The sequence below is a fragment of the Anabrus simplex genome, chromosome 1 (assembly GCF_040414725.1).
Source record: "Anabrus simplex isolate iqAnaSimp1 chromosome 1, ASM4041472v1, whole genome shotgun sequence".
Taxonomy (NCBI): Eukaryota; Metazoa; Arthropoda; class Insecta; order Orthoptera; family Tettigoniidae; genus Anabrus; species Anabrus simplex.
In genome coordinates this window covers 904,326,441-904,351,210 of record NC_090265.1, presented here as the reverse complement: position 1 = coordinate 904,351,210, position 24,770 = coordinate 904,326,441, and the positions used below count along the sequence as shown (strand labels likewise).

General features: G+C 39.4%; 2 protein-coding genes across 5 annotated transcripts in view; one reads left to right on the top strand and one right to left on the bottom strand.

Moving 5' to 3' along the window:
- LOC136857735 (serine/threonine-protein kinase STK11) overlaps positions 1 to 19,698 on the bottom strand; it is a 150,022-nt gene extending 130,324 nt beyond the window's left edge. For all 4 annotated transcript variants that reach the window (XM_067136620.2, XM_067136622.2, XM_067136621.2 and 1 more), the window contains exons 1-4: positions 19,276 to 19,698; positions 18,956 to 19,129; positions 18,594 to 18,726; positions 908 to 1,044 (exon numbers count right to left, since the gene is read on the bottom strand). In XM_067136620.2, the coding sequence (XP_066992721.1) occupies positions 908 to 1,044; positions 18,594 to 18,726; positions 18,956 to 19,129; positions 19,276 to 19,616 (785 nt within the window). In that variant the 5' untranslated portion in view covers positions 19,617 to 19,698. The remainder of the gene's footprint in view (positions 1 to 907; positions 1,045 to 18,593; positions 18,727 to 18,955; positions 19,130 to 19,275) is intronic.
- The window catches only part of LOC136857734 (sorting nexin-7), a 115,829-nt gene continuing 110,749 nt past the window's right edge, over positions 19,691 to 24,770 (top strand). The window contains exons 1-3 of the mRNA XM_067136618.2: positions 19,691 to 20,102; positions 20,299 to 20,454; positions 20,541 to 20,651. Of these exons, the coding sequence (XP_066992719.1) occupies positions 19,974 to 20,102; positions 20,299 to 20,454; positions 20,541 to 20,651 (396 nt within the window). The 5' untranslated portion in view covers positions 19,691 to 19,973. The remainder of the gene's footprint in view (positions 20,103 to 20,298; positions 20,455 to 20,540; positions 20,652 to 24,770) is intronic.

Below are 24,770 nucleotides of genomic sequence, written 5' to 3'. Positions count from 1 at the left end.
AATTTAGGCATATTCCACATTATAGCACCACAATTCACTAAATAACTCAAAATTAAACCCTGAAAAGAGCCATTTCTTAAAAAGAGCTTCATTTTTATTGAATTCTACATTCATTTTATTCAAAATTAGCTGTGAAGAGGGGGTTTCTCCTCTGGCTTGGAGGAAAAAATTCCCTCCAAGTCAGATAGATTTTTCCGCTGCCAGTGTAGTGAATTGAGATTTTCCGACTCACTGGGTACTCCTAGGAAACATTAGTAAAAGGGCATAGTTTTTGCCCAAGGACTCAACTATTCGACCCCCTCCCAAAAAAAACCGACTAAAATTGTTCAAGGATCATGGCTGTCTGTGGCCTGGTCATTCCAGATCTGGAACTTTGGACTGTTAGATCGGCAGCGTAGTACTGTTTGCTAAAAGTGAGAAAATGTGTGTTTTTTCATTTGATCAAGTATTTCACGTGAAATCATTGCTTTTACTCGTGCCATTCCTACTGATGTCATTGTAATGACCTATGTTCATTTCAGTTGGGAAAGTCACTAAGACAATCTTTCTGATGATGTGAACAGGCAAGTGGAGAGTGAGTGCCTGCCATTATAATGAAATTCCCCAACCTGATTGTGACTGATGGTAGGCAAGCAGGCCTACCATTACAATGAAAAATTCCCTAATGCAGTCTTCATATGAGAAAAGACGTTTGGTGATATCTCCGCCGCGTTTCTAGGGTAACGTTAAGAGCTATGCAATTTAATACAGTCTTGCTCACGTGTTCTCTACCTAACCTACAATTCTGTATACAATGTAAAATTCCGTAGCAAAGCATGGGTACATTAGCTAGTTGTAATATAATTTTGAACTGAAAAGGTATAGAAGAAAGAGAGATAGATGAATTACGAATTGCTACAGTACTTACAATGTTACTCCACTACTCCAAATGTCAACTTTGAAACCAGCGAAAGTCTCATGGCCATTGGCAATCTCAGGAGGTTGAAATGCAGGTGATCCTTGTCCAGTAGAACAGGTGTCATCTTGGGCAAACATATCCAAGGCCTGAAGAAATGGTGAGATGTAACAAGAACAAAGTTTTAACATATTTAGCAGAAATTAGTTCACTATAAGCTATTAAATGCTCTAAAAAGGAATTTATATTAAAAATCCACAGTTCAATTTTTATCAAAACACAAGGTCCCAGTTTGCCAATCTATTAATCAACTGTCAATTAATGCTAATGCAACTACTGCTACTGAGATATATAACTGAGCACTGCATCATCATATTTTCTCCTCTCTCCATCATGATATGTAAGTTACTGTAGACTACTTTTTTTTTTTTTTTTTTTTTTTTTTTTTCGCTAGCGGCTGTCGCACCGACACAGATAGGTCTTATGGCGATGATGGGATAGGAAAGGCCTAGGAGTTGGAAGGAACCGACCGTGGCCTTAATTAAGGTACACCCCCCAGCACTTGCCTGGTGTGAAAATGGGAACTTCAGGGCTGCCGATAGTGGGATTCGAACCTACTATCTCCCGGATGCAAGCTCACTTACTGTAGACTACAAGTCAAAATTGTTATAGCAATGTTTCCTCCTACAGTGGTATAGATATCCATATTCTTTATGACATCTAACTGTGTAAGATGATTTCCATTGCAAAAAAAGATTAAGAGCAAGAGAATATGACAGGAATAATACTGAGTTATCAAGCCTGGAAAGCAAGTATGGTATGCCTTTCTTTGTATAACAATCAAAATAATCAAATTAAAAACCAACAGATTTTCCAAGATCCTGTAGTAAAAAATTAATGAATCACTAGAGTAAATTTGTCATTAGAAATACACAATCTTTGCAGTGAAAGCTGGCTTTCTGCCTGCAATTGCTAATTGCTGAGCCACAATTTTGGTTTCATACAATTGTGCTCTGATAAATATGTTCATTATGGAGTTAATGTCTGCATATAACATCATATTTATTACATTCTTTCACATCCCAGTAACATCTTTTTAAAAAGTTAAAGTTAATACGCAACGTTTCAGTGTATCTCAATCCTACAGTGCGTGTGCTAACCAGTAACAGCTTGTGAATTGACAATGAACTACAATCAAATACTTTAATACACCAATACCGGACAGCTCTATCTCAACAGCACTGAGTGGAGTGCGAACAGCAACGGTGGTGACATCTAGCGTGTTGGTGTGAACTGCATACTTGTCTATGCTACAGTTGAGAGGAATGCATTACACTTATTGGAAATATGTTTGTTAAAATAATTGAATAATCATAATAATTAACAATTAAATTTAAAAATATGAAATGCCTCCATAAACCTCCAAACGAGCATTATGTTAGCCATGCCTTTCGCTGTCTTAAAAATTATAAAGCAGAATTTGTTTGAGGATCCACCCAGCCCCTGGGGGAAATATTTAACAACTACTATTTCCTCTTATTTCTAGCCTTTTCTCAATTACCTAGCGCAGCACTTCGTATGGACTTTGCCCAGCTTTCCGGCCGGATGCCTTTCCTAACAGCAATCATGTGTGGAGGGATATACACTCACTATTGCTTGTTTCTGTGGTTGTTTTTTTTTCTTTTTTTTCGTATGATATGTTGTATATACTTGAAGATGCATATGAATACGAACACAAACTCGTAGCCCCCAATCTAAAGGAATTAATAGACGTGATTAAAATCTCCGACTCAGCCGGGAATCGTACCAGGGCCCTCCAAACTGAAGGCAGTACGCTGCCATTCCTTGGTGGTGATTATAGTTTTAAGAGGAAGTACAACTGGCTAACCATCCTCTATTAACACTAATCAGAAGGGAAATGGAAGACGTCCAACACTCTGAAGAATTAAGGTATCATAAAAAGGGGGTTGGGCATGAAGTGCTAACCATTTAGCCAAATCACCAGAGGGGGCAGATAACTTAACAACATCCATAACTTATTAAGATTTGGGAAACAGAAGCTGTAATTAAGGAACAGGAGTTTTGGTCCATTATGTTGACTTCTTCTTCTTCTCCGGTACGGCCAGGCCGATCTTCCCGAACTCTACAGGAGAACCTCACTTCACGCTGCGATCTCACTTTTGCTGTATTTTGAATTTTCTGTTTTACCCCTGAAGACAGAAATGCATAATATATACTACACATATTGCGGTTAGGTGAGTGAACTACGATGTTCCTGACAAGGAAGAAGTGTTCAAAATTTCCTAAAGTCTCTTTCACAAATGTATGCATGAAGAATTACCATAGGCTACACATGTATTAAATTAGTTGGACTGGTGCTCAAGCCTATGCCATTAATACACTGAAATAATTTTCTTACGCCATGCTGAGTGGCTCAGACGGTTGATGCGCTGGCCTTCTGATCCAAATTTGGCAGGTTCTATCCTGGCTCAGTCCGGTGGTATTCGAAAGTGCTCAGATACGTCAGCCTCGTGTAAGTAGAATTACCGGCACGCAAAAGAATTCCTGCGCAACTATATTCCGGCACCTCGGCGTCTCCGAAAACCGTAAAAGTACTTAGTGGGATGTAAAGAAAATTATTATTATTATTATTATTATTATTATTATTATTATTATTGTTTTCTTACAGTAAAAAAAAAAAAAGCTGACAGGATTCAAAACGCATGACCTTGATTTTCAATTTCAAGACTACCGCGAAAACCATTACTCTACAGGCCCACAAGTTTTAGATTGTGAAATTTATGGTACTGTTTAACAATGTGGACCCTCAAGTTTGAATATGCTAGAGTTCCACATTTGTTAATATTATTGGTTTTACGTCCCACTAACATTTAGGTAGAGTATTTGATTGGTTTTCTTAATATAAGGGGCATAGAATGTAACCTCAACACAGATGCGAGGTCATTACTTTTTTTAATACTTGCGGTCCTTATCAGTTCCCATGCCATTATCTTGCTGGGCAATTTGTTCAGCGCATAACACTTTTCTTGTATTATAACTGCAATGTAAAATTATGTAGTGACAAACACTGATACATTATAAACAACACGCCAGTGCGCCAAGAACCATAGAGATGGCAATATGTTATTGAAGAGTTGGTCACACCAAGTCATTTAGGTAGCAGCACCATCGACTTTCTCGGTGGAAACCTCAAGCTGTCCGGTATTGTCATATTGAAGTATTTGCTACAATCTCCTTGTGTAGTATACAAAACAAATGGGAAGTAACTGGGAGATGGATAGCAAAACAACACAAAAAATCCCTATGAACACGAGGCGCTGCAGATATGAAGGGCGAAAACATGTTTCCAGGATCAGTACTTTACACACACACATCAATCATTGTCAACAGATTGTATCATTCTGGATATTAAGGGCAATTTCTATGTTCAATGTATGGACTAAAACTTAATGAATGTATTATCAGAGTAATATCCATCTACATAATACATTATTTACTATAAATCAATTTGTTCTACACTGACAGCAAATAATACAAAATGATGGTATCTATTTCATAAATTATTATGTAACAATTCGTATTAGTACCATTGCTTTACAACACTTTCCATGGAAAATCATAAACTGAACATAGAACAAAAAATAAAGAAAAGTACCTGCTACAGTATTGTAACATTCATTAAATTGTTATTGATACAACATAAACCTTCACCACAATATTAACACAAATTATATCAAGTCTGGTCGATCATCATCATCATCTTCCTCCTGAACGACGTCTACATTATCTTGGTCCGAAGGACACTAAGCATCACCAGAATTAATAATGTTTTCAAAGATTTTATTTGCCTAAGATACCATGGATATATTTTACTGTCACCATCCACAGGGGGTGATTTTGGCTCTACTGACAGAGTCTCGCAATGTAAGCATGGCATACATCACATTAAAAGGATATCAGGAATTTGTGTAAGAGGTGCAAACATTATTGGTCTGCATACAGTATAACAGCTGGCCCACCTTCTACTTGCAATCTAGTTTTATGCAAACCAGCACATTTCTGCATTTACTACAATTCTGAAAATCATCGGTCCTTCTCCCTAATATGGGGTAATACAGCAAGATGTGCGGTAACAGGCTAGAAGGCAGCAAGAATCGTCAGAGCACCACTATTAATTCATAACGGGAACCGGTATAACAAACTCTGATACGAAGAACGTAAACATTACAACAGGACATGCACACACAACAAGGAACAGGTATTCTGTATAGGCTGGAAACTGCCTTCTGTATGTGAAGCCTCATGTTAGCTCACTAGGTAGTGGCATGGTTGGACATATAATAGTTGATGGGGCTCGAGGGTACAGAGATTCAAATCCCACACAAGTAATGCTTGTTTAAACCACCAATTGTCTGGAGTGTGGCAAGATCGCATGCTTAATAATTTACACAGACTGATTTGTTTTTGTGGCCCTAAAATGGGCTGTCAGTATCGTGGCATGGGGTATGGAGCTGTGTTGGACAAGGATACCCCTCCTAAGGCCACGGCCACTTCCTTTCCATTCCTACGCCTTTCCTGTCCCATCGTCGCGTAAGACCTATCTGTGTCGGTGTGAAGTAAAACAAATAGCCAAAAAAAATTACACCTCCTTCAAAGCAGGTCACATCAAAACACAAAGCTCATTCACTACATCATGATATATTCCGGCGGTGAGTATGTGGATGTTATTCATCTATGCAAAAGTTAGTCAAAATGCATACCAATGCCTATGTCAAGAACACTATCTGGAGAGACGACAACTGACAGGCATGACATTTAAGCATGTAAAAGGATACCTGCATGTAACTGTGTCCCAGGGAAGGACACAGTGTGTGTATGAGATCATCGCATGATATCTACTCACAATGAAGAGGATGTGTTAGGCGCTATCTGGCATACTAGCACATCAGCCCTTGCCCAGCAGATGAACATTAACCAAACGTCCGTTATGTGAATGTTGCATACCCATCCGTTTTCACCCATACTAACTACACTTAAACAAGCTCAACGGTCATGATTTCAAAGACCAGGTGGCATTCTGTCAATGGGTCCTACATCATGTGGACAGTGAGACTGCCTTTTAGAGACCATCTTATTTACAGACAAATCGTGGACCTACAACTGTGGAATAGACAATCGCCACAATATGCACTACTAGTATGAATAATCCCATTCTATACAACAGATAGCTTTCCAGGTACAGTGAGGCATGAACGTATGGTGTGGTATCATGGGTGATCACCTCACTGGTCCCCATTTCTATGCGGGCCATATGGCGGGAGCACGCTATCTGTGGTTCTCCAGGATGAACTACCATTGTTGGAATGTGCCACTCCTTGACCGCTGCAGGATGTGGTTTCAATATGACAGGGCTCTACCACATGCAGCAGTGATCATCTGGAAGTATCTCCATGTGACCTATCCTGATAAATGGATAGGAAGGGGAGGACCTATCCCCTGGCCCACCAAATCGCCCCTGGAATTTTTCCCACGGGCCACCAAACATGTCGACCTGTTATGCAGCAGAAGTATATAGTTTCAACCACATTTCTATTATTTCCATTAACTTATTGAAATTTAGATGCTGTAAGTGTAATTTATAATTGTAGGTAGTTTCTTTATTAGATGGTACTTGCTTTACTACTGTGTAATCCTTTCGATATTCACTAATTAACTCCAGTTTTCATTTCTGTTAGTGCATTGTAGGTTAAAATAACAATAATAAATATTCACCTAATTTAGTATAGTTATGTTAGTTAGTTTATTACCGAGCTCGATAGCTGCAGTCGCTTAAGTGCGGTCAGCATCCAGTATTCGGGAGACAGTAGGTTCAAACCCCACTGTCGGCAGCCCTGAAAATGGTTTTCCATGGTTTCCCATTTTCACACCAGGCAAATGCTGGGGCTGTACCTTAATTAAGGCCACGGCCACTTCCTTCCCACTCCTAGCCCTTCCCTATCCCATCGTCGCCATAAGACCTATCTGTGTCGGTGCGACGTAAAACAACTAGCAAAAAACAAAAAAGTTAGTTTATTGCTTAATTTATTGTTGTGTGATCACTATATAGTAGCCTAGACAGAATTTCTTTCCCTTGATTTTTGAAATTCATATAAGATGTTATTTTTTGTTGTTTCTTCATATTTTCTACAAAGAAGAGTAAAGAATGGTTAAGGAATGCAGGTGTAGGGACTGGGGGTGTGAGCAGGCATTAAGGATTATGAGGGAAGAATTGGAAAGTTTGAGGGAGATAATTAGGATTCACACGGAGGACAGGAATGAAGATAGATCTCCCTCAAACAATGTACAAGAGGGGTGAGATGGAAAGGGGGAAATTGTACAAGATGAGTAAGCTAATATTTTAAAGGGAATAAAATTGAGGGTGAAGGGCATTATTTAGGACAGGTATTGGTGAGAAATTGCTATGAACCACTGCAGGTAGAACAGTAGAGGAAAGATGAGGAATAGGGAACTGCTGCAGAGGAGGGGAAAGGAAAAGGTATGAAAGGGAAATGTACAGTAGAGGATAGGAAAAGGGAAGTGGAAAAGGGTCATTGGAAGGGAGAAAAGAGGACGAAGTAGGTTCTGCAGCCATCAGTCAACCAGATCCCACACATCCCCAACTATGTACCTATATCTACTTGCCTTACATTGTTGGTACCAATGTGAAAAATCTACCACCTTTACCTTAACCTCCTCCTCCTTCCCTTCTACTTTCTTCAACATCTGCCTTAAACTAATTCCTTGATAACACACTACCCTGGTTCCCTTTCCTCCACACACTTGAGGTGAACTTGAGGGCAGGGGATCAAGTAAGGTGCAAGGGGTTGATGCTCAGGTCACATGGGACTCCAGTGTTAGGCACGTGCTGGTTAATGCAGCACAGAAAAGTTTAAGGGAACAGACATTGTTACCAGTGGAATACTGTGTCAGAAGGATACCGACTGGAAGCTGATCAGCGATTTAAATAAGGCTATGGAGTGGATATTTGAGAAGCTGGAAGAGAGATTTATAGATCCTAATGGGTAGGTAGGAGAGAGGAATCTGCGCTCAGATGGCCTTCACTTGAAAGCAGTGGCACGAGTAAGTGGTTTGTTTAGAAGAGTGTAGGAAGGTACATTAAGGGAACTAGGATGGATTAGTGATCCGTGATAAGAGTACAATGATCTGGAAGTAAAGTAAGAATGACAAACATGTTAGGGTTAAACTGTAAAAGTATAATACAGCACGGAATAGAATGACATAATTGAATGATGAGGATGTCCTTCTCAATGTATCCATCGATGGCAATTTCCCGGCATTATTATTCTCTTGAGTGTGCATGGGTTTTACTAGCTAATCTAATCTAATCTTCCCTGAGTATTCTTTTGCACTGTGCATAGTACAAATGTCCACGGTCATTCCAGAGGTACATATAAGATGACTTCGGCCTAGTCTTTTTGAGATGGCACTTTGCAATAAGATCTTGAAGACACATATGTTCTTAGGTTTGGCCACCGATTTCAATCTCTTCCAGTCACTGCCATCTTAGCTGTGCATGTTTCTCCCAATTGCTGACTGATATGCTGCACGATGTCAGGTGATGCTTCAAGACTTTTTGAAACGCAAGTACTGACCACCAACATTACATTAACCAAACTCTGAGTAGAAGACAGATTTCAGTAGTCTGACGATTCATATGCGTCAGCATTTGCCCGAAGTGAAAATAGGAAACAACGGAAAACAATTTTTCAGGATTGCTGACTGTGGGATACACATATTTACCAGATACTGTAATCGGAATTGAATCATGGCTGAGAAGTAATATTATGGATGGAGAAATGTTCTCAGATAACTGGAGTGTTTATCATAGAGAATGGATAGGAACCGTAGGAGAGGGAGTACTCAAACTGGTGAAAGGAGAATTTTATCTATGTTCGTAACAGCCAATGGCCACATATGTATATAAGAAAGACAATATTAACACAGTAACTCCTGTAGGCGTCTTAAGGCAGATAAGCACTTGAGCAAAAATTTCAAGTTACAAGATATTAGAATATATTACGTTTAAAAGCATGCTACGAATCATAGTTCCTTCATTCTTTCGTAGATTGCAGTTAGATGAACATTCTGTCCTTCATTAACACATGCCAAAATAGTAACTCCCACCTTGACTCATCCAGTATAAATATTTTTCCTTCCCTTCACTTTCCAAGCCCGCGGTCTTCATTCCAGTGTTGTATTAGTGCCACAAACAAGGCGCAGAATAGCAAGTAGTAAGTTTATATCAGATAAAGAAGCTGTTGAAATGATTTATAATGATGATTCTGGAAATGAACTCATCCCAGATTTGGACAGTGAAAGTGATGAGGATGAAACAACAGTGCATAATAATGGTGAAAAAACAGACAGTACTCCTCTATCCGACACCTCTCTGGGCTATTCTCCCGCTTTAGCTGAGTTTTTAGGAAATGTAGGCCTAAATGTAGTGGTTCTAAAAAGCGAAGAAATAATCTTTTCTAAATATTTTTATCACTGACAGTTTTTTTAATATGTCTGTGAGCAGACCAACATACGCACAGTAAGTTATCCGTACTGCCCTGGATCCATTAATGAAATATTCAATTTTCCAAAATTGGAAACCCGTGCCTCCCTATCCTAGGTAACTCACTACCCGATATCGACATGTTCACAGCTAAAGAATAACGAGACAAGACAAGTGGAATATTTTAGCGATAAAAGTGCTAAAAACATGTTTTACAACATCTGTTCAAATGAATAGAAATAGTTTTTTTTTTAATAGGCTAACTATAATTAGATCCATTTCCCTCTCATTTCACTACCCCATTCAACCATCTACATTGTTTTTATTTTAAATTTACGTAGTATTTAAGAAAAACAAGGTACCTGTTTAAGATGTTCTTGAAAAGATAAATACTTTGTGAATTCACCTAAGCAATGTAAAACAGCTGAAGATTCTAAAAAGGAACAAAACATGTACTGTGTATGATTAATTAATTTGCTTAAATGCTACTCAGTATATTCTAAGTGTTTGTTACTAGCCCAAGTCAAGGCTTGGAAGTGGAGGCATCGCCCACACATGCTAGAGAGCCATCCATGGTTCCTCCACATGGATGATAGGGTGGTTCAGGTGAAGTGGGGCTGGTGATTGAGGTGAAGGCTCACTGCGGGGTGCTGGAACCAACACATCACTTTGATATACATAGCCTGGATGAGCCGCGGGTTGGGAAAGGGGTGATCCCAACCTAGGGGAAAAGTCATGGCTGTGAACTCAGTCATGATATTGCCAAGTGGAGACCATGTAAGTAGCCCTACTGAAGGGGGAACAAACCTGGCTAGGTTCGGGCCAGGGGCGGACGGCTGGATGGACGACTGAGGGGCGTGGTCTCTGCTACGGAGAGCCTGAGTTGCGGGAGGACAATGTCTGGCTGTATGCCTCACCTGGATGATAAGAACGACGCTCAGAGCCCTAGAAGGGGCAAAAACCCTATGATTGATTGAAATATGGATGCTTATAAAGAACCAATTTCAAAAGTTTCGACATCAAGGGAAGCCAAGGAAGTTCCTGTAGAGCAGATCCGGGAGCAAGCCCAAGATGAAAAAATGGAGACAGAAGTCCCAATTGGACAGGCTGTCATCGACTCAAAACAAGAAATGGCAACAGAAGCTCCAGTAGAGCAGACTGCTGTCAGAATCAATTAGCACGATACCAAACTTCTAACACAAGAGTGGACAGTGCTGAATGCAACTTCAATCGATAACACTGGAAGAACAGTCGTTTTAGCCCTTGGTGAAAGAGACTTTGAAGAGCTCAAAAAGAGAAGCTTAAAGGCTAAGCTCGGACTTGGACAGATCAACTTTCAGGTCATGAGGGGAAAAACGAAACCCAATGTTGATAAAGATAGAGCTGAAGGTCCTTCAGGACAATCTTCAGCATAAAAAAGCAGCTGTGGCCTATTTCGCCAGTAAGTTCAAGTCCAAGACTATTGACGTGGCCCTTATTCAAGAGCCATGGGTAGTCAAGGGCAGAGTAGCAGGGCTGGCGGAATCTGGAGGTAACATCAGAAATACCCAGAACATGTCTTCTTGTGAACAGGAAATTAAAATGTCTTATGTTGCAGAAACACTGTTCACGGGACTTAACCGTGGCCAAGGTTAAACTTGGAAATTAGGCGGGACCCAGAGAAATAACCATAGGCTCTGCATACCTCCCATATGACTCAACTAATATGCCCCCATCACAAGAAGTACTGAACCTAATTTGCAACGCAAAGAGGAAAGGCGAACACCTAGTCCTTGGAACAGATGCAAATTCACACCACATCGCATGGGGCAACACGAACTTTACTAGAGTTTATTACTGGAACTGAGTTGACGATACTAAACCGAGGAAACAAACCTACATTTATAAATAAAAATCGTAGGGAGGTAATAGACATTACACTAAGCACTACACATATTGCAAACTTTATTAAAGACTGGAAGATGCTGAAGGAACCATCACTGGCAGACCACCAGTACATCCAATTTGCTATAGATGCGAGACTATGTGGGATTGAGATGTACAGAGACCCAAAAAGAACTAACTGGGATAGATAGAGAGAAGTTCTAGGGAAGGCTGTACAAAAAATTCCAACTAACATGAGAGGACAAAAAGAATTGGATATGGTAGTGGAACTATTAGGGTAAGAACATACCGAAGATGCATTGGAGCTCGCGGTTTACATCGCGGTCGATGCCTCGATGTCACCTCCTGGTAACACAAACACACTGTTTTAAATGGAACAGTTCATGTAAAAAATGCTCGCTTCCATTCAACATCGCGATTTACCAGGGAGGTCTAGTGCGATGACAAAGTTTGCATTTCCATCGCTGTAGAACAGGAGGCATCGATGTAGCTCGCTCCTGATTGGCTGGTCCAGATTGAGATCACGTGATATTTATCCCCCGTTCTACTATGTCCTTGATCCAGGTGTTTACAGAGCCCGCGTATTCTTAGCTGTTATCGTCTTGCTATCTACTGTTGCGTCACAGCTGATTATTATGAAAGACGAGCTAACAGATGTGATATTTAATACTCCAGCAATATGGGACAAACGTAATAAACTGCACCACAACAGACATCTTTTGTCTAGGGAATGGAAGAAAATAGCAGCAAAATTCGGAGCAACAGGTAAGTTTTATTATTAACACTGTTCTCCTAACTTAGTAAGCCCATATTACATGTAGAGAAGTAAAAGCTCAGCAATAGAGGATAAACTATCTTTAACTTGAACGCGGCGATCTAAACATTATGTCCACTCATTGTAAACACATTTCAGAACACTGAAAGGTAAACCTCCCCGGTATGTTCACCCTCCATCGACCGCGACGTAAACCGCAAGCTGCGATGCATCTTCGGTATGTTCTTACCCTTAGAGGCCATTATAGACTCAATTCCATGAAAACTGTCCTCTCAAAGAAAAGAAAAACACCAAAAAAGTAAGGTGGTGGAACAACAAACTAGCCAAAATGAAGAAAGAGGTTAGGATGTAGTATAGAATATCATCTAAAAATGGTATGTGGGACGTATATCGCAGGAAACTCACCGAGTATAACCTAGAGATACAGAAAGCAAAAAGAAAATCTTGGAGACTGTTCTGTGAGAAAGTGGAACCACACACTGAAACAGCAAGGCTCCAGAAGGTTCTGAAAGCAACCCATATAAATCAAGTGGGGACACTGGAGAAACCAGATAGGTCATTTACTCAGGCGGGGAGGGATCCGCTGGAGATACTAATGGCATGTAACTTTCCTGAGGCTGAGGAGATGACAGAAGAAGAAACGGTTGGAACAGAGACCGGAGCTCGAAGGGCAGACTGGAACTGTGCCAACAGAATAATAAAACATAACCATGTAAAATGGGCAATAGACACATTTCATCCTATAAAGGCTCCAGGGCCAGATGAGATACTTCTGATACTCGCCCATGCCCTGACGGACCTTTTCAGAGCTAGTCTAGCTTTAGGGTATGTGCCGAAATCATGGTCTGAAGCCAAAGCAGTATTCAACCTAAGCCTGGAAGGGCAAATTATGCCCAAGCCAAAGCATATAGACCATTATGTTTAACCTCCTTCATGCTGAAAGCAATGGAGAAAATTCTGGATAAATATACCAGAAGAACGGTGCAAATTAACTCAACGTTACATGAAAATCAGTTTGCATATAGACCTGGCAGATCCACTGAAGTAGCACTCCACCAGTTAGTTTGTAAACTAGAGGAAAATCTAGAATATAAAGAAATTGCACTGGCAGCATTTGTAGATACAGAAGGAGCCTTCAGCAATACAACCTATGACCCTATGATCAAAGCATTGGAAAAGAGCAAAGTAAAACCGTCATCAAATGGATTAAATCCATGCTAGACTGAAAGAAGATAAAAGCAACCCTGTTTAAAGAAACGCTGACGGTTAGGGCCACCCAAGGCTGTGCTCAGGGAGGAGTTCTTTCTCCCCTGCTGTGGAACCTCGTGGTGAAAAAAATCATGGCTATGCTCAACGAACAAGGTTTTTATACACAAGGATACACAGACGACCTAGTGACTGTGGTACGAAGTAAGGTGATAAGTATTATCCAGGACCTCATGTAAAGATCACTTAACCTTGTGGACAACTGGTGTTGGGAAGAACAACTATCAGTCAACCCGAACAAGATAACTCTGGTCCCTTTTACAAGAAGGAAGAAATTAGCGAAAAGAGATCACTGAAGCTCTATGGGCAAGATATATATATATATATATATATATATATATGGAAGAACAGGCACTGCACCTAGGTGTAGTGTTAGATAAAAATCTAACCTGGAATCCACATATAGAAAGGAACATAACCCGGACCAAGAACTTGCTGTATATTCATGAAAAAGAGCCGTGGGGAAGACATGGGGCCTAAGAACATCAATAATATTGTGGATATATACAAAAATCATTAGACCGTTGATGGCCTATGCTGCAATCATTTATGGCAGAAAGTAAGCCAAGGAAAAAGTAGTAGATTGGATAGCTTGATTGGATAGATTGAATGGCATGCATAGCCATAACTGGGGCTATGAGAACTACGCCGACAGAAGCCTTGAATACTTTACTAGACCTCCCATCACTATACAATTTCATAAAAGGACTGGCTACAATGAGTTCATGTAGACCTGCACAATCAGAGGCACAAAGACCCAATCTAGGACACTGTAAAATTAACAGAGTAACAACCAAGGAAGTTCTACACATGCCTTCTGATCATATCATACCAAAGTACAACTTTGAAAAACCGTTTGAGACCCAGATAATAAAAAAGAAGTCTGGGATATCAACAAATGAAATACTGAAAAAGAAGATATAGGGTGGTGGACTGATGGCTCAAAGACTGGGGATGGCACAGGAGGAGGGATCCATGGGGGAAGACCTGAGAGATCAATCCTAGCCCGACACTACATATGAAAATGGGTACAAAAGAAACTGGAAAAATACTCCACGATGCAGGCTTGCAAAGGAACTGATAAAAGGACCAAACAAGAAGCATACTAAAAAACTGCTGAAACTCAGCAGAGAAAATATAAGATGGGTAGTGGGACTGTTAAAAGGACATTGCCATCTAAAAAAACACCTACACAGAATTGGAGTAATAAGAGACAATATATGTAGGAAATGCAATGAAGCAGAGGAATCAGCTGAACACATACTTTTTGAATGTGAGGCGCTGGGTAGAATCAGACTCTCCTACTCTAGGACTACCAGGTGAAGAGAGAGAAAAAATCCAAGACGACTTAATAAGAACAACCTGCAGCTTTGTGAAGGGAGCAGGTATAGCCTATCCAGGTGGGAATGAAGGAAAAACATGGTAGCAAAAGATCTTAAGAGGTCGACGCTAATTAGGAACTAATATTTAGAGGCCCCATGAAGAAAAGAAGAAGACGTTCTAAGTGAAATAAAGACATAAAGGGATTAGAAATCTAAAATTATTGGCTTACTTTACATCTTTAGAAGATTTAAGGATTGGAATAACTTACCAAAGGAGATGTTAAATAAATTTCCATTTCCTTTGAAGTTATTTACAAAAAGTCTAGGCAAGCAACTGATAGGAAATCTGCCACCTGCGTGACGGTCCTAAATGAAATCTGCAGTGACTGAAATCTACCAAAATCCTGTTACATGTTTCCCAGCCTCATCCAACCGAGCTCCATATTCTATGCCATGATACCAGCAGCCCTTTCAGGGCCACATAAACAAATCAGCTTGTGGAAAAGTATGTAACCTAGCCACACCCCAAGCAACTGGCTGTAAAAAAAAAAACTTACATGGGTTTTGATCCTCCATACCCTCGAGCCTATGATACTTCAATCGCGCCCCTGCTAAGTAAACTATTGCAAGGCTTGCCAAGTACAGGCAGTTACCAGCCTAAACAATAAATGTTTCTGGTCTGTGTGCATGTCCTGCTGTAACGTACCATACGTATTCTTCGTATCTATGCTCGTTTTACAGATTCATTCCAGGTACCTGTAATGAATTAACAGTGGTGATCACGATTTCTGCTCTCTTCTATCTTGTAACCACATAACTCGTTATATTACCCCAGATTAGGGAGGGGGGTCCGATGTATTTCATAACTGTAGTAAATGCAGCAGGTTGCATAAAACTAGATTGCAAGGAGAAGGCTACTCAGTACATTCTAAGTGAAATAAAGACATAAAGGGATTAGAAATCTAAAATTATTGGTTTACTTTACATCTTTAGAGCTTGTGTAGGTGTGTGGATAGTAGTTTAATTATTTTTGGTCTAGTTAGCTTATACGATAATCGATCACCGTATTATGCAGGGCGCTTACGCTTTGAAAGGCTCCGTATTATATAGGTAATTTCTCCCATTAATCTCTACTGAACAGAATGTTCACTGCTCGATAATGTAGTTGTGCGTGTTTGTGTGTGTGTCAAGAGTTCATGTTTGGTGCACTGTTGAAGACTTCCTTTGATAAGGGTATTTCACCCTTTATAACTCTATTCAAAAGATTTTGAAATTGGTAAGCTTGGTTTGACAACCATACACGCCTAGTTGAATCTCACAATACAATCATTTATCATTTTGGGTAAAATCCTTCCATCTCTTCTTCAGAACTCTCTTGACCAATTCTCGCTCTCCTGACCAGGTTCTTACCTTTTTTTTTTTTTAATACAAGGCCCTCCAAGAATTGAAATGCTTCCTACTTCCATTATGGGGCTAGATATTGATGCTTCTTGTACTCGCTTGTTGGTGGGTAATGAATCTTCCATAAAGGCAAAGTTCCTTATAATTTCTTTCCTTAAATATGACATTTTGTTCTGATGATCTTTTCATAATCAAAAGTATTTTATCATACCTATAGAACTAAATGTAATGTATTATCGGCACACTTTATCTTGGTGCATTTGTGTACAGGGGTGAGGAGTAAGGAGGGAGCTGTCCCGGTTCCGATAGTGCTGCCAACTGAATGAAAACGAAATCTGAATTGAATCGAGAATATGATCGATCGATATGAAGTTTCTAAACTGTTATTATCTTAAGCCAACAACTATGTCACATACACATTATATAACATTTCTCGATGCGAATCTTGTTCCTAGCAGGAATTCTATAGTTTGGCTTTGCTGTGTAAACAACAGTACTAGTACGTAAAGTGTACGCCAGATGTCGCACAACGATGCTTAAGCTATTCATAATTTGTGTTTCAAAGGTTGCCAGTACGAATCTCGAAGATTGCCGAGGTCGACCGATTCAGCACTAGGGTGTAAATGTACCAAGATAAAGTGTGGCGATAATAAATATACCTTTTACATAAAATGAACTTCATTGTAAAGCCCGTATTGTCGTAAGTATACTTTGAAGGTTGAGTCAAATGTTCCACCTTTACAATACCAAGATTCATTATCTAATTATTTACAAATCATTTTTAAAAATATGACGGGACATGTTTCGTCTAACTTGTAGACATCATCAGCCGCAAGAGTCTTTAAGAGAAAGCAACAAGGACAAAGCAACACATTAAAATAATTCGGGTAGCCAAATACGTCAATTAAAATGGTGAAGAGTGTTCAGGATTGTTCAGAGCACAACACTTAAAAATATATTGTTGGCATTAAAATTAAAATTGTCCATATGGGATGATTCAGTAAAACTTGTTGTTAAAATTCTTCTTTTTGAAGGTGCTGTGTTGACATACAATATTCTGTTGCGTCTGTGAAAGTTTGATAATATGGTGCACAATGTTAAATCCAGTAGCAATAAAAATGATGTATAAGGAATCCATTGAGCGGATGTTAAGGTCGTCTTATTGGCATGATGTTGACATTTCTTGCTGAGAAGTTAGGTGGAATATTTGAACATGATAACATGTGTGGAATGTGCAGTCAAGGGCCCTAGAACGAGAATGATAGCTGTTTTTAGTGTTAAAATAGGCAAGTTTTTGTATTTTGTGTTATAAGGCAATAAAATAAAAAAATATAAAGAGTGCTGCACATCAGATTACTTACGTTCTCGCCTGTTCGAGAGCGACTAGTTCAGCGTGGATGATTGTGGCTGACTGGGGGCGAACGATGGAGATCGTGTGTGATGGGAGCTGGTATGAGGGCAGAGTAGGGGAAGGTTGGAATCAATAGGCAGGGAGCTATCACGTGGAAGCTTGTTTGTAGGCATTGCTTAAAAGTTTCTACTTTGACAAACTTACAAACAAGTTTCCACGTGATAGCTCCCTGCCTATTGATTCCAACCTTCCCCTACTCTGCCCTCATACCCGCTCCTATCACACACGACCTCCATAGTTCGCCCCCAGTCAGCCACAATCATCCACGCTGTACTAGTCGCTTTTGAACAGGCGAGAACGTAAGTAATCAGATGTGCTGCACTCTTTATTATTTTTTTATTTTATTGCTTTAGGGCCTATATCACAAAATACAAAAACTTGCCTATTTTAACACTAAAAACAGCTATCATTATCGTTCTAGGGCCCTTTACTGCACATTCCACACACGTTATCATGTTCAAATATTCCACGTAAGTTCTCTGCAAAAAATGTCAACATCATGCCAATAAGACAACCATAACATCCGCTCACTGTATTCCTTATAAATCGTTTTTATTGCTACTGGATTTAACATTGTGCACCATATTATCAAACTTTCACCGACACAACAGAATATTGTATGTCAACACAGCACCTTCAAAACGAAGAATTTTAACAAGTTTTACTGAATCATCCCATATGGACAATTTTAATTTTAATGCCAACAATATATTTTTAAATGTTGTGCTCTGAACAATCCTGAACACTCTTCACCATTTTAATTGACGTATTTGGCTACGCGAATTATTTTAATGTGTTGCTTTGTCCTTGTTGCTTTCTCTTAAAAGACTCTTGCGGCTGATGATGTCTACAAGTTAGACAAAACATGTCCCATCATATTTTTAAAAAAGATTTGTAAATAATTAGATAATAAAGAATCTTGGTATTGTAAAATTGGAACATTTGACTCAACCTTCAAAGAATACCTATACCTTACACAATTTACAGCATAAGCTATGGTAATCATCATACAGTCGATGACCTTTTGTAAGTGTTAATGTTCCATAGTAAGTGCTTACCTCAGCCACTCCAAGATCTGAAATTTTTAAAGTCCCATCAAGACTAAGTAGAAGATTCCCAGGCTTGATATCTTTGTGTACAATTCCTTTGCTATGAAGATACTCTAATCCATCAACCAGCTGGCTAAAATACCTAGAAATACAAGAAATGTTACTGCAAATCATAGTAGTAATATGGTGAAGAATGCAGCTATTTAAGTTAATTCTACGTGGAGCAAAATTTACTGGGTTTAAAAAATACTGAGAGTTTGTTTCTCCATGCTAAGACGAACAGGGTTGAAATGACTGAAATGGTATTCTTTACAGTAAATATCTCGTACTACTCTACTCCCTTTAATCCAATAAATGCCAGAGGTACAAACCCATGCGCTTGCCAAACGGGGAACTTCTTCTGAGGGGTACTTTCAAGCATATCCTGCAGAACTCCGACACAGTATTCGAGAATCATATACATCTTCTGTTTTTCTTCATTATACAATACATCCACCAGACTTATCACATTCCTATGTTTCAGTATCTTGAGAAGCTGAATTTCTCTGAAACATGAAAGTTAAGTACACACATCTACTACCTACAACTATCCTTCATTGTTCACACAGAGTCCACATTTTCTAAAAATGAGCACTAGAGAATTACAACCCGAGATAAGTGACTTCCAGGGTGAATGAGTGAGTTTTCTCACCTCTGTACGTTTTGTTCACCATTTGGTATCCTCCTAAGTTTTCGTTTCTTAAGTATTTTTACAGCTCTTCTACATAAAGTCTCTGAGTCAAGCATTTCCTTCACTTTGCCATAACTTCCCTCTCCTAATAAATCACCCATCACATATTTACCTATCATCTTACATTTCTTTTTCTTAGTTTGATATATAATTTGATCTGAATCAACCCTATGGAAAAACATGTTGACATCAGAGTCATCATCGTTCAACCATGTAACTGGCTCTACGTCATTAAAAATCCTCGAGTTCAGTTCTTCTTCATCCAATTCGTATTCGTCGTCCAATGTCATTTCTTTGTTCATTTTAAAGAATGAGTCTAAACACTCTAAAGACTAAATATTATCACATTACAGACCCGGTGTCAACCATCTTGCTGAACCACAACTCAATAGTAATTTAACAGCTGAAACACGCCTCCCCACCAAAGAGGTCTAGAAAATGAACTAAACAACCATATAAACACAAAAGGCGTGATGAAGAAAAATTGAACAGCACGTTCACACAGATGATCGGGTTTGAAGTTACTTTTAAGCATTAAATTTATAATATAGTGCTGGTTCACACAAATAAGCAATCATTTATTTGTCTTTGTATTGGATACAGTGATGATATTCTAGTATCCGTTCCGTGTCTGCTATCTCAGACTTGCAATACAAAAAATGGCGGATACTGAAGAGACAGCTGTATTGGAAGTATCTTCCGAGTGTAAATCATCAGTGATGAAAAAGCAAGATAGTAAGGATACCGACATAATGTCGAATTGCAGCACGTCATTGGAAGGCTCAGTGGTAAATATAATGATCCTTGATCTCCTCGTAATTTTTCTATGTCTAGTCTTAACATTCCATAGCTGAGGCCACCCCTCCCTATCTGTCATATGCTTATGTTTGTTTCTTTTATTACTTTTCTGAATGATCTCCAGAACTCAGGTAAGAGAGCAGATGGAATATCGCGTCTATGTTAAGTATCCCTTACTATTTATAGGTAGCTTCGCCTTCGATAGAGAGTTTCTCTACGTTACCAGACCAAGAGATGTCAGAATTTGGCTTGGACACTCGAGACTTGCAGGTCAAAGTTGACAATCCTCAGAAGCATCTTGATACTTTGGAGACGTATATCACGTTCCGAATAACCACAAGGGTATGCAGTATAATTTGATAACAGTTCACTTCCTTCAATATTATTTTAAGAGTGATATGCAACCTGTTACACGTTTCTGATTTTAGACATCTCGCGCCGAATTTGATGCTACAGAATATGTGGTCCGACGGAGGTACAATGATTTCGTTTGGCTTCGTCAGAAGCTTGTTGAAGCATTTCCAACTCATCTTATTCCAGTAAGTTATCATTGCTAAAAATCATCTCAAAATTTTGGATATTTTAGTGTAAGCTAAACTATAGATATCCTTATACTTTTAAGTTTACTTCTGGTTTTATCGTTTTCCCCTCTCATAAAAAAAAAACAAAAAACGTATTTGTTGATAGCAGAATGAGATAAGACTCTCCAACAGTGGTTGCCATGGCATTCACTGGAAGCTACTCATAATAACCAATGGTGCAATGTACTGTAAATGTATATAGGCCTACTGAGCAACTTAGCCATGCGGTTAGGGTCGCACAGCTGTGAGGTTGTATTAGGGGGATAGTGGGTTCGAACCCCGCGGTTGGCAGCTCTGAAGATGGTTTTCCGTTTCCCATTTTCACCCCATGGTCTCGTCCTTCCCACTCCTAGCCCTTTCCTATCCCATCGTCACCATTAGATCAGTTGGTGTAATATGAAGTAAGATTGTAAAAAAAAAAATTCTTAGAAGTTCTTTTTATGTATTCGAGAAGTTGAGGACATTGTTCCTTTCTATTCAGGATATTTGAAGCATTGTTCTGTCAGAGTACATCAAAGGCATCAATCTGCCTCTCCAGTAAAGGGCTGACCATGCAGCATTCAAAACCATGGAGGACAGGGAAAACATAGCATCACAACATCCAAACTCAGAGCTGATGGTTGAGATCTCTAGGGCCTACTGGTGAATAGGAGAATGGAGACCTGTTCTGCAGAAATACATGCATAACACCACCATGGCACAGCGGGACGCACTCAAGAAACTGTCGACAGAGGGCGGTGAATCAGAAACTTTTCTCCCAACTAGCACAGCACGGCGATCCTTGAGTCCAGTTTGTGGGGTAGGCTGTGTATAGTACGGTCCTGACTTCCATGTTCCTTCAAAGAATTTCTTTGCTCACTGTCAGAGGCAGAATTGTACGTGCCCTGATAAAGGCCAATGAATTTGGCAGAAAGCTCGGTTTTATTAAATAAATATATATAGTGTAGGGGCTGTATTTTTTGGTAATAACGATACCCACAAATTTTTTTGGTATCTTCTTTCCTGTCTATATAAGACTTTCCCTTCCGCAATCTCTAAGGCAGTTGATAAAAATCGATATCTGTTATCGATTACAACAAGTAGCCTAGCTTTGTGGTCGTAACAAGATACTAAGACCGATCATAGATACAGCAGTGCGCAATGAGAGATCGTTACTTACAAAACTTTATCGGCAAATGTCCAACATTGAAGTATAAAAATGCTGAAAAATTAAGTCACAAGTGGCTTTTGGAGGGACGAAGAATACAACAGTGAGGGGTTCTATGTATTTGATGCAAGAAAGATTATAATGTATAAATAGTGTACCGGTAATATTCGTAAAGTGGGAACGTGCAATAAACACTGCAGAGAATCAAAATGAAGCAAATGAACATAATTCTAAGTGGCAAATAACAATCGGCGATACTTTACACATCGTAAAGGAGTTGAAAAATGATAGCAATTTGTAATAGACACAACAAAAGCATTCATGCAAGCCAACATTCCTGTAGAAAAATTGGATGATCCTGGCATAAGGAAGAGGATGAATATAAAAGGAATAAATAATAGGTACTGTCTTTACTGTAAAATATGATGGTATTGGTAGGCCTATTGTAAATAAATCGCCTGTTTGAGTAATAATAATGTTATTGTTTTTATGTCCCACTAACTACTTTCACGGCTTTTGGAGACGCCCGAGATGCCGGAATGTTGTCCCGCGGGAGTTCTTTTACTTGCCAGTAAACTAGTGACATGAGGGTGACGTATTTGAACTCCTTCAAATACCACTGGACTGAGCCATGATTGAACCTGCTAAGTTGGGGTCAAAAAGCCAGCGCCTCAACCATCTGAGCCACTCGTCCCCGGCTGGGGAGAAAGAGCATATCCATGAACACCTTCCAGGGCTATATGACTTTGCAAAATGCAATGAAAGCACATCTGCTAGAGGAAATTAAAGAAGACAGTGTTAGCAAAGTTTTAGGAGCTATTATAAAAAAGCACAATGAATTTGCATCCAAGTGTTCGCAAGCATTATGGTTTCAGACGTCTAATGTTGTCAGCGAGAGGGGCTTCTCTGCTTACAGAAAGACACTTTCTGACTGTCACACAGCTCTGCATCCTGATATGTTGAAACCATGCTTAGTTTCTACTTTGGAGACAAGTAATTCAATGTCTAGAAAAATATATTTATATTACAAGGCAGATCGAGACTTTGAGTCGGGGATACAACTTGGTAGAATGACCAGTACGTCGCCCAGGCGGCCTCACCTGCTATGCTGAACTGGGGCCTTGTAAAGGGATGGAAGAATTGGATGGGATAGATAAGGAAGAGGGAATGAAGCGGCCGTGGCCTTAAGTTAGGTACCGTCCCGGCATTTGCCTGGAGGAGAAGTGGGAAACAACAGAAAACCACTTCGAGAATGGATGAGGAGGGAATCGAACCCACCTCTGCTCAGTTGACCTGAGGCTGAGTGGACCCCATTCCAGCCCTCGTGCCACTTTTCAATTTTCGTGGCAGATCCGGGAATCAAACCTGGGCCTTTGCGGGTGGCAGCTAATCACGCTAACCACTACACCACAGAGGCGGACCTGTTTCTATAACAGTTTGCATATTTAGTTTTTCTAAGATTTAGATTTAAACAATGATACATTACAAGAGTTTACTTTAAAACCACTTATCACAAAATTAGTTACATTTAACCAGTACGCTACTACAAAGAAGATTTCACTGATAACATCGATCAGTATGACCATTTATTTCTCGAAATAGCTTCAGTTTTAACACCGAAATCAACAGTTTTATTTCACCAAAAAAAAAAAAAAAAGGCCCTTAATATAGTGGTTTTCATCCAGGTACACATTTATTTCTTTAGGGCCTTCGAAGTGTTGAACAAATTTTTGGCTTACCCAATCCTGGATATTTCATTCTTTAGATTGCAATACTCAGTCTCTATAGTCACAAGATATTTGAAGAATGACACTTGCTGAACAATTGTGTTGTTGATATGCATGGAGGCCTGCTTAGGCCTAGATGATTTCGAAAATACAATCAGCTTGGTCTTATCAGTATTCGTGAACAAACCCTTGGTCTTATCAGTATTCGTGAACAAACCAAATGCTGCACTGATCCTTAGAATGTTATTAATAATAATAATTTAAAGAACAGCAAGGTTACTGGCTAACACAACTGTATCGTCAACAAAGCCAGTGGCGAAGCGTGCTAGTATCCACTGTTACCACTGGTAACAGTTTGAAAATATAAAAATTGAATATTCTTTAATATTAATATTTTGTTTCTTCCCTTGGATGTGTCGCAAGAACTCTATTGCAGCAGTTTGCCACGGTCAAAGCTGAGCGAGAGGCTGTTACCACTCCATGCAATGGCTACGCTTTAAATCTCTTCTAACAGCTAGGCGAATATTACTGTGCCTGCTCCAAGCAAGGCCCCTTTCCCCTTGACACTGAGATGTATCCTACTACGTTCTTCGGTCGTGTTACCACAGTGGAAAATGGAAACAAAAGCTTATAACGTCGGTGCTAGCTGTTCCGTCCGTTCTGCCGCGCTCCACAGTGCATTGTTATATTATTGTGTTATTGTTTTCTATTATAATAGGATGTGACTTCTCTAGTTAAAGTGTGAATTTGTATTTAATTTATGTTAGGTAAGTATAGCCTATGGGACTCCACAACGTATTAAACATTAAAATGACTGCTGTCACTTCCCCCTCGAAAATAAGTGAGTTGGCGGGCCCAAAATGTTCATGTATAGTAGGAAGCTTAATGAACATGTCATTTTCTTTAAGAACTTTTGAAGAAAAGAAAAACATAATTGAAAAAGGTAGACCCACTCCTTCTCTTAAAAGTTTACTCAAGGAATTGAAAAGAACAGTACGATATTTTCATGACTCGTGGTACATAAATTTGGACTGGTTATGTGGTTGTGCAAAAATGAATAAACTGTACTGATGGCCATGTATTCTATTTTCCTCAGAAAATAATGTTTGGAATAAAGATGGTGTGGACAATTTAGATAGTTTCAGAATTTTAAAGAGACGCCATGAGGTGTCTCAAGCACATGTCAACGCAAAAAAATCAGTA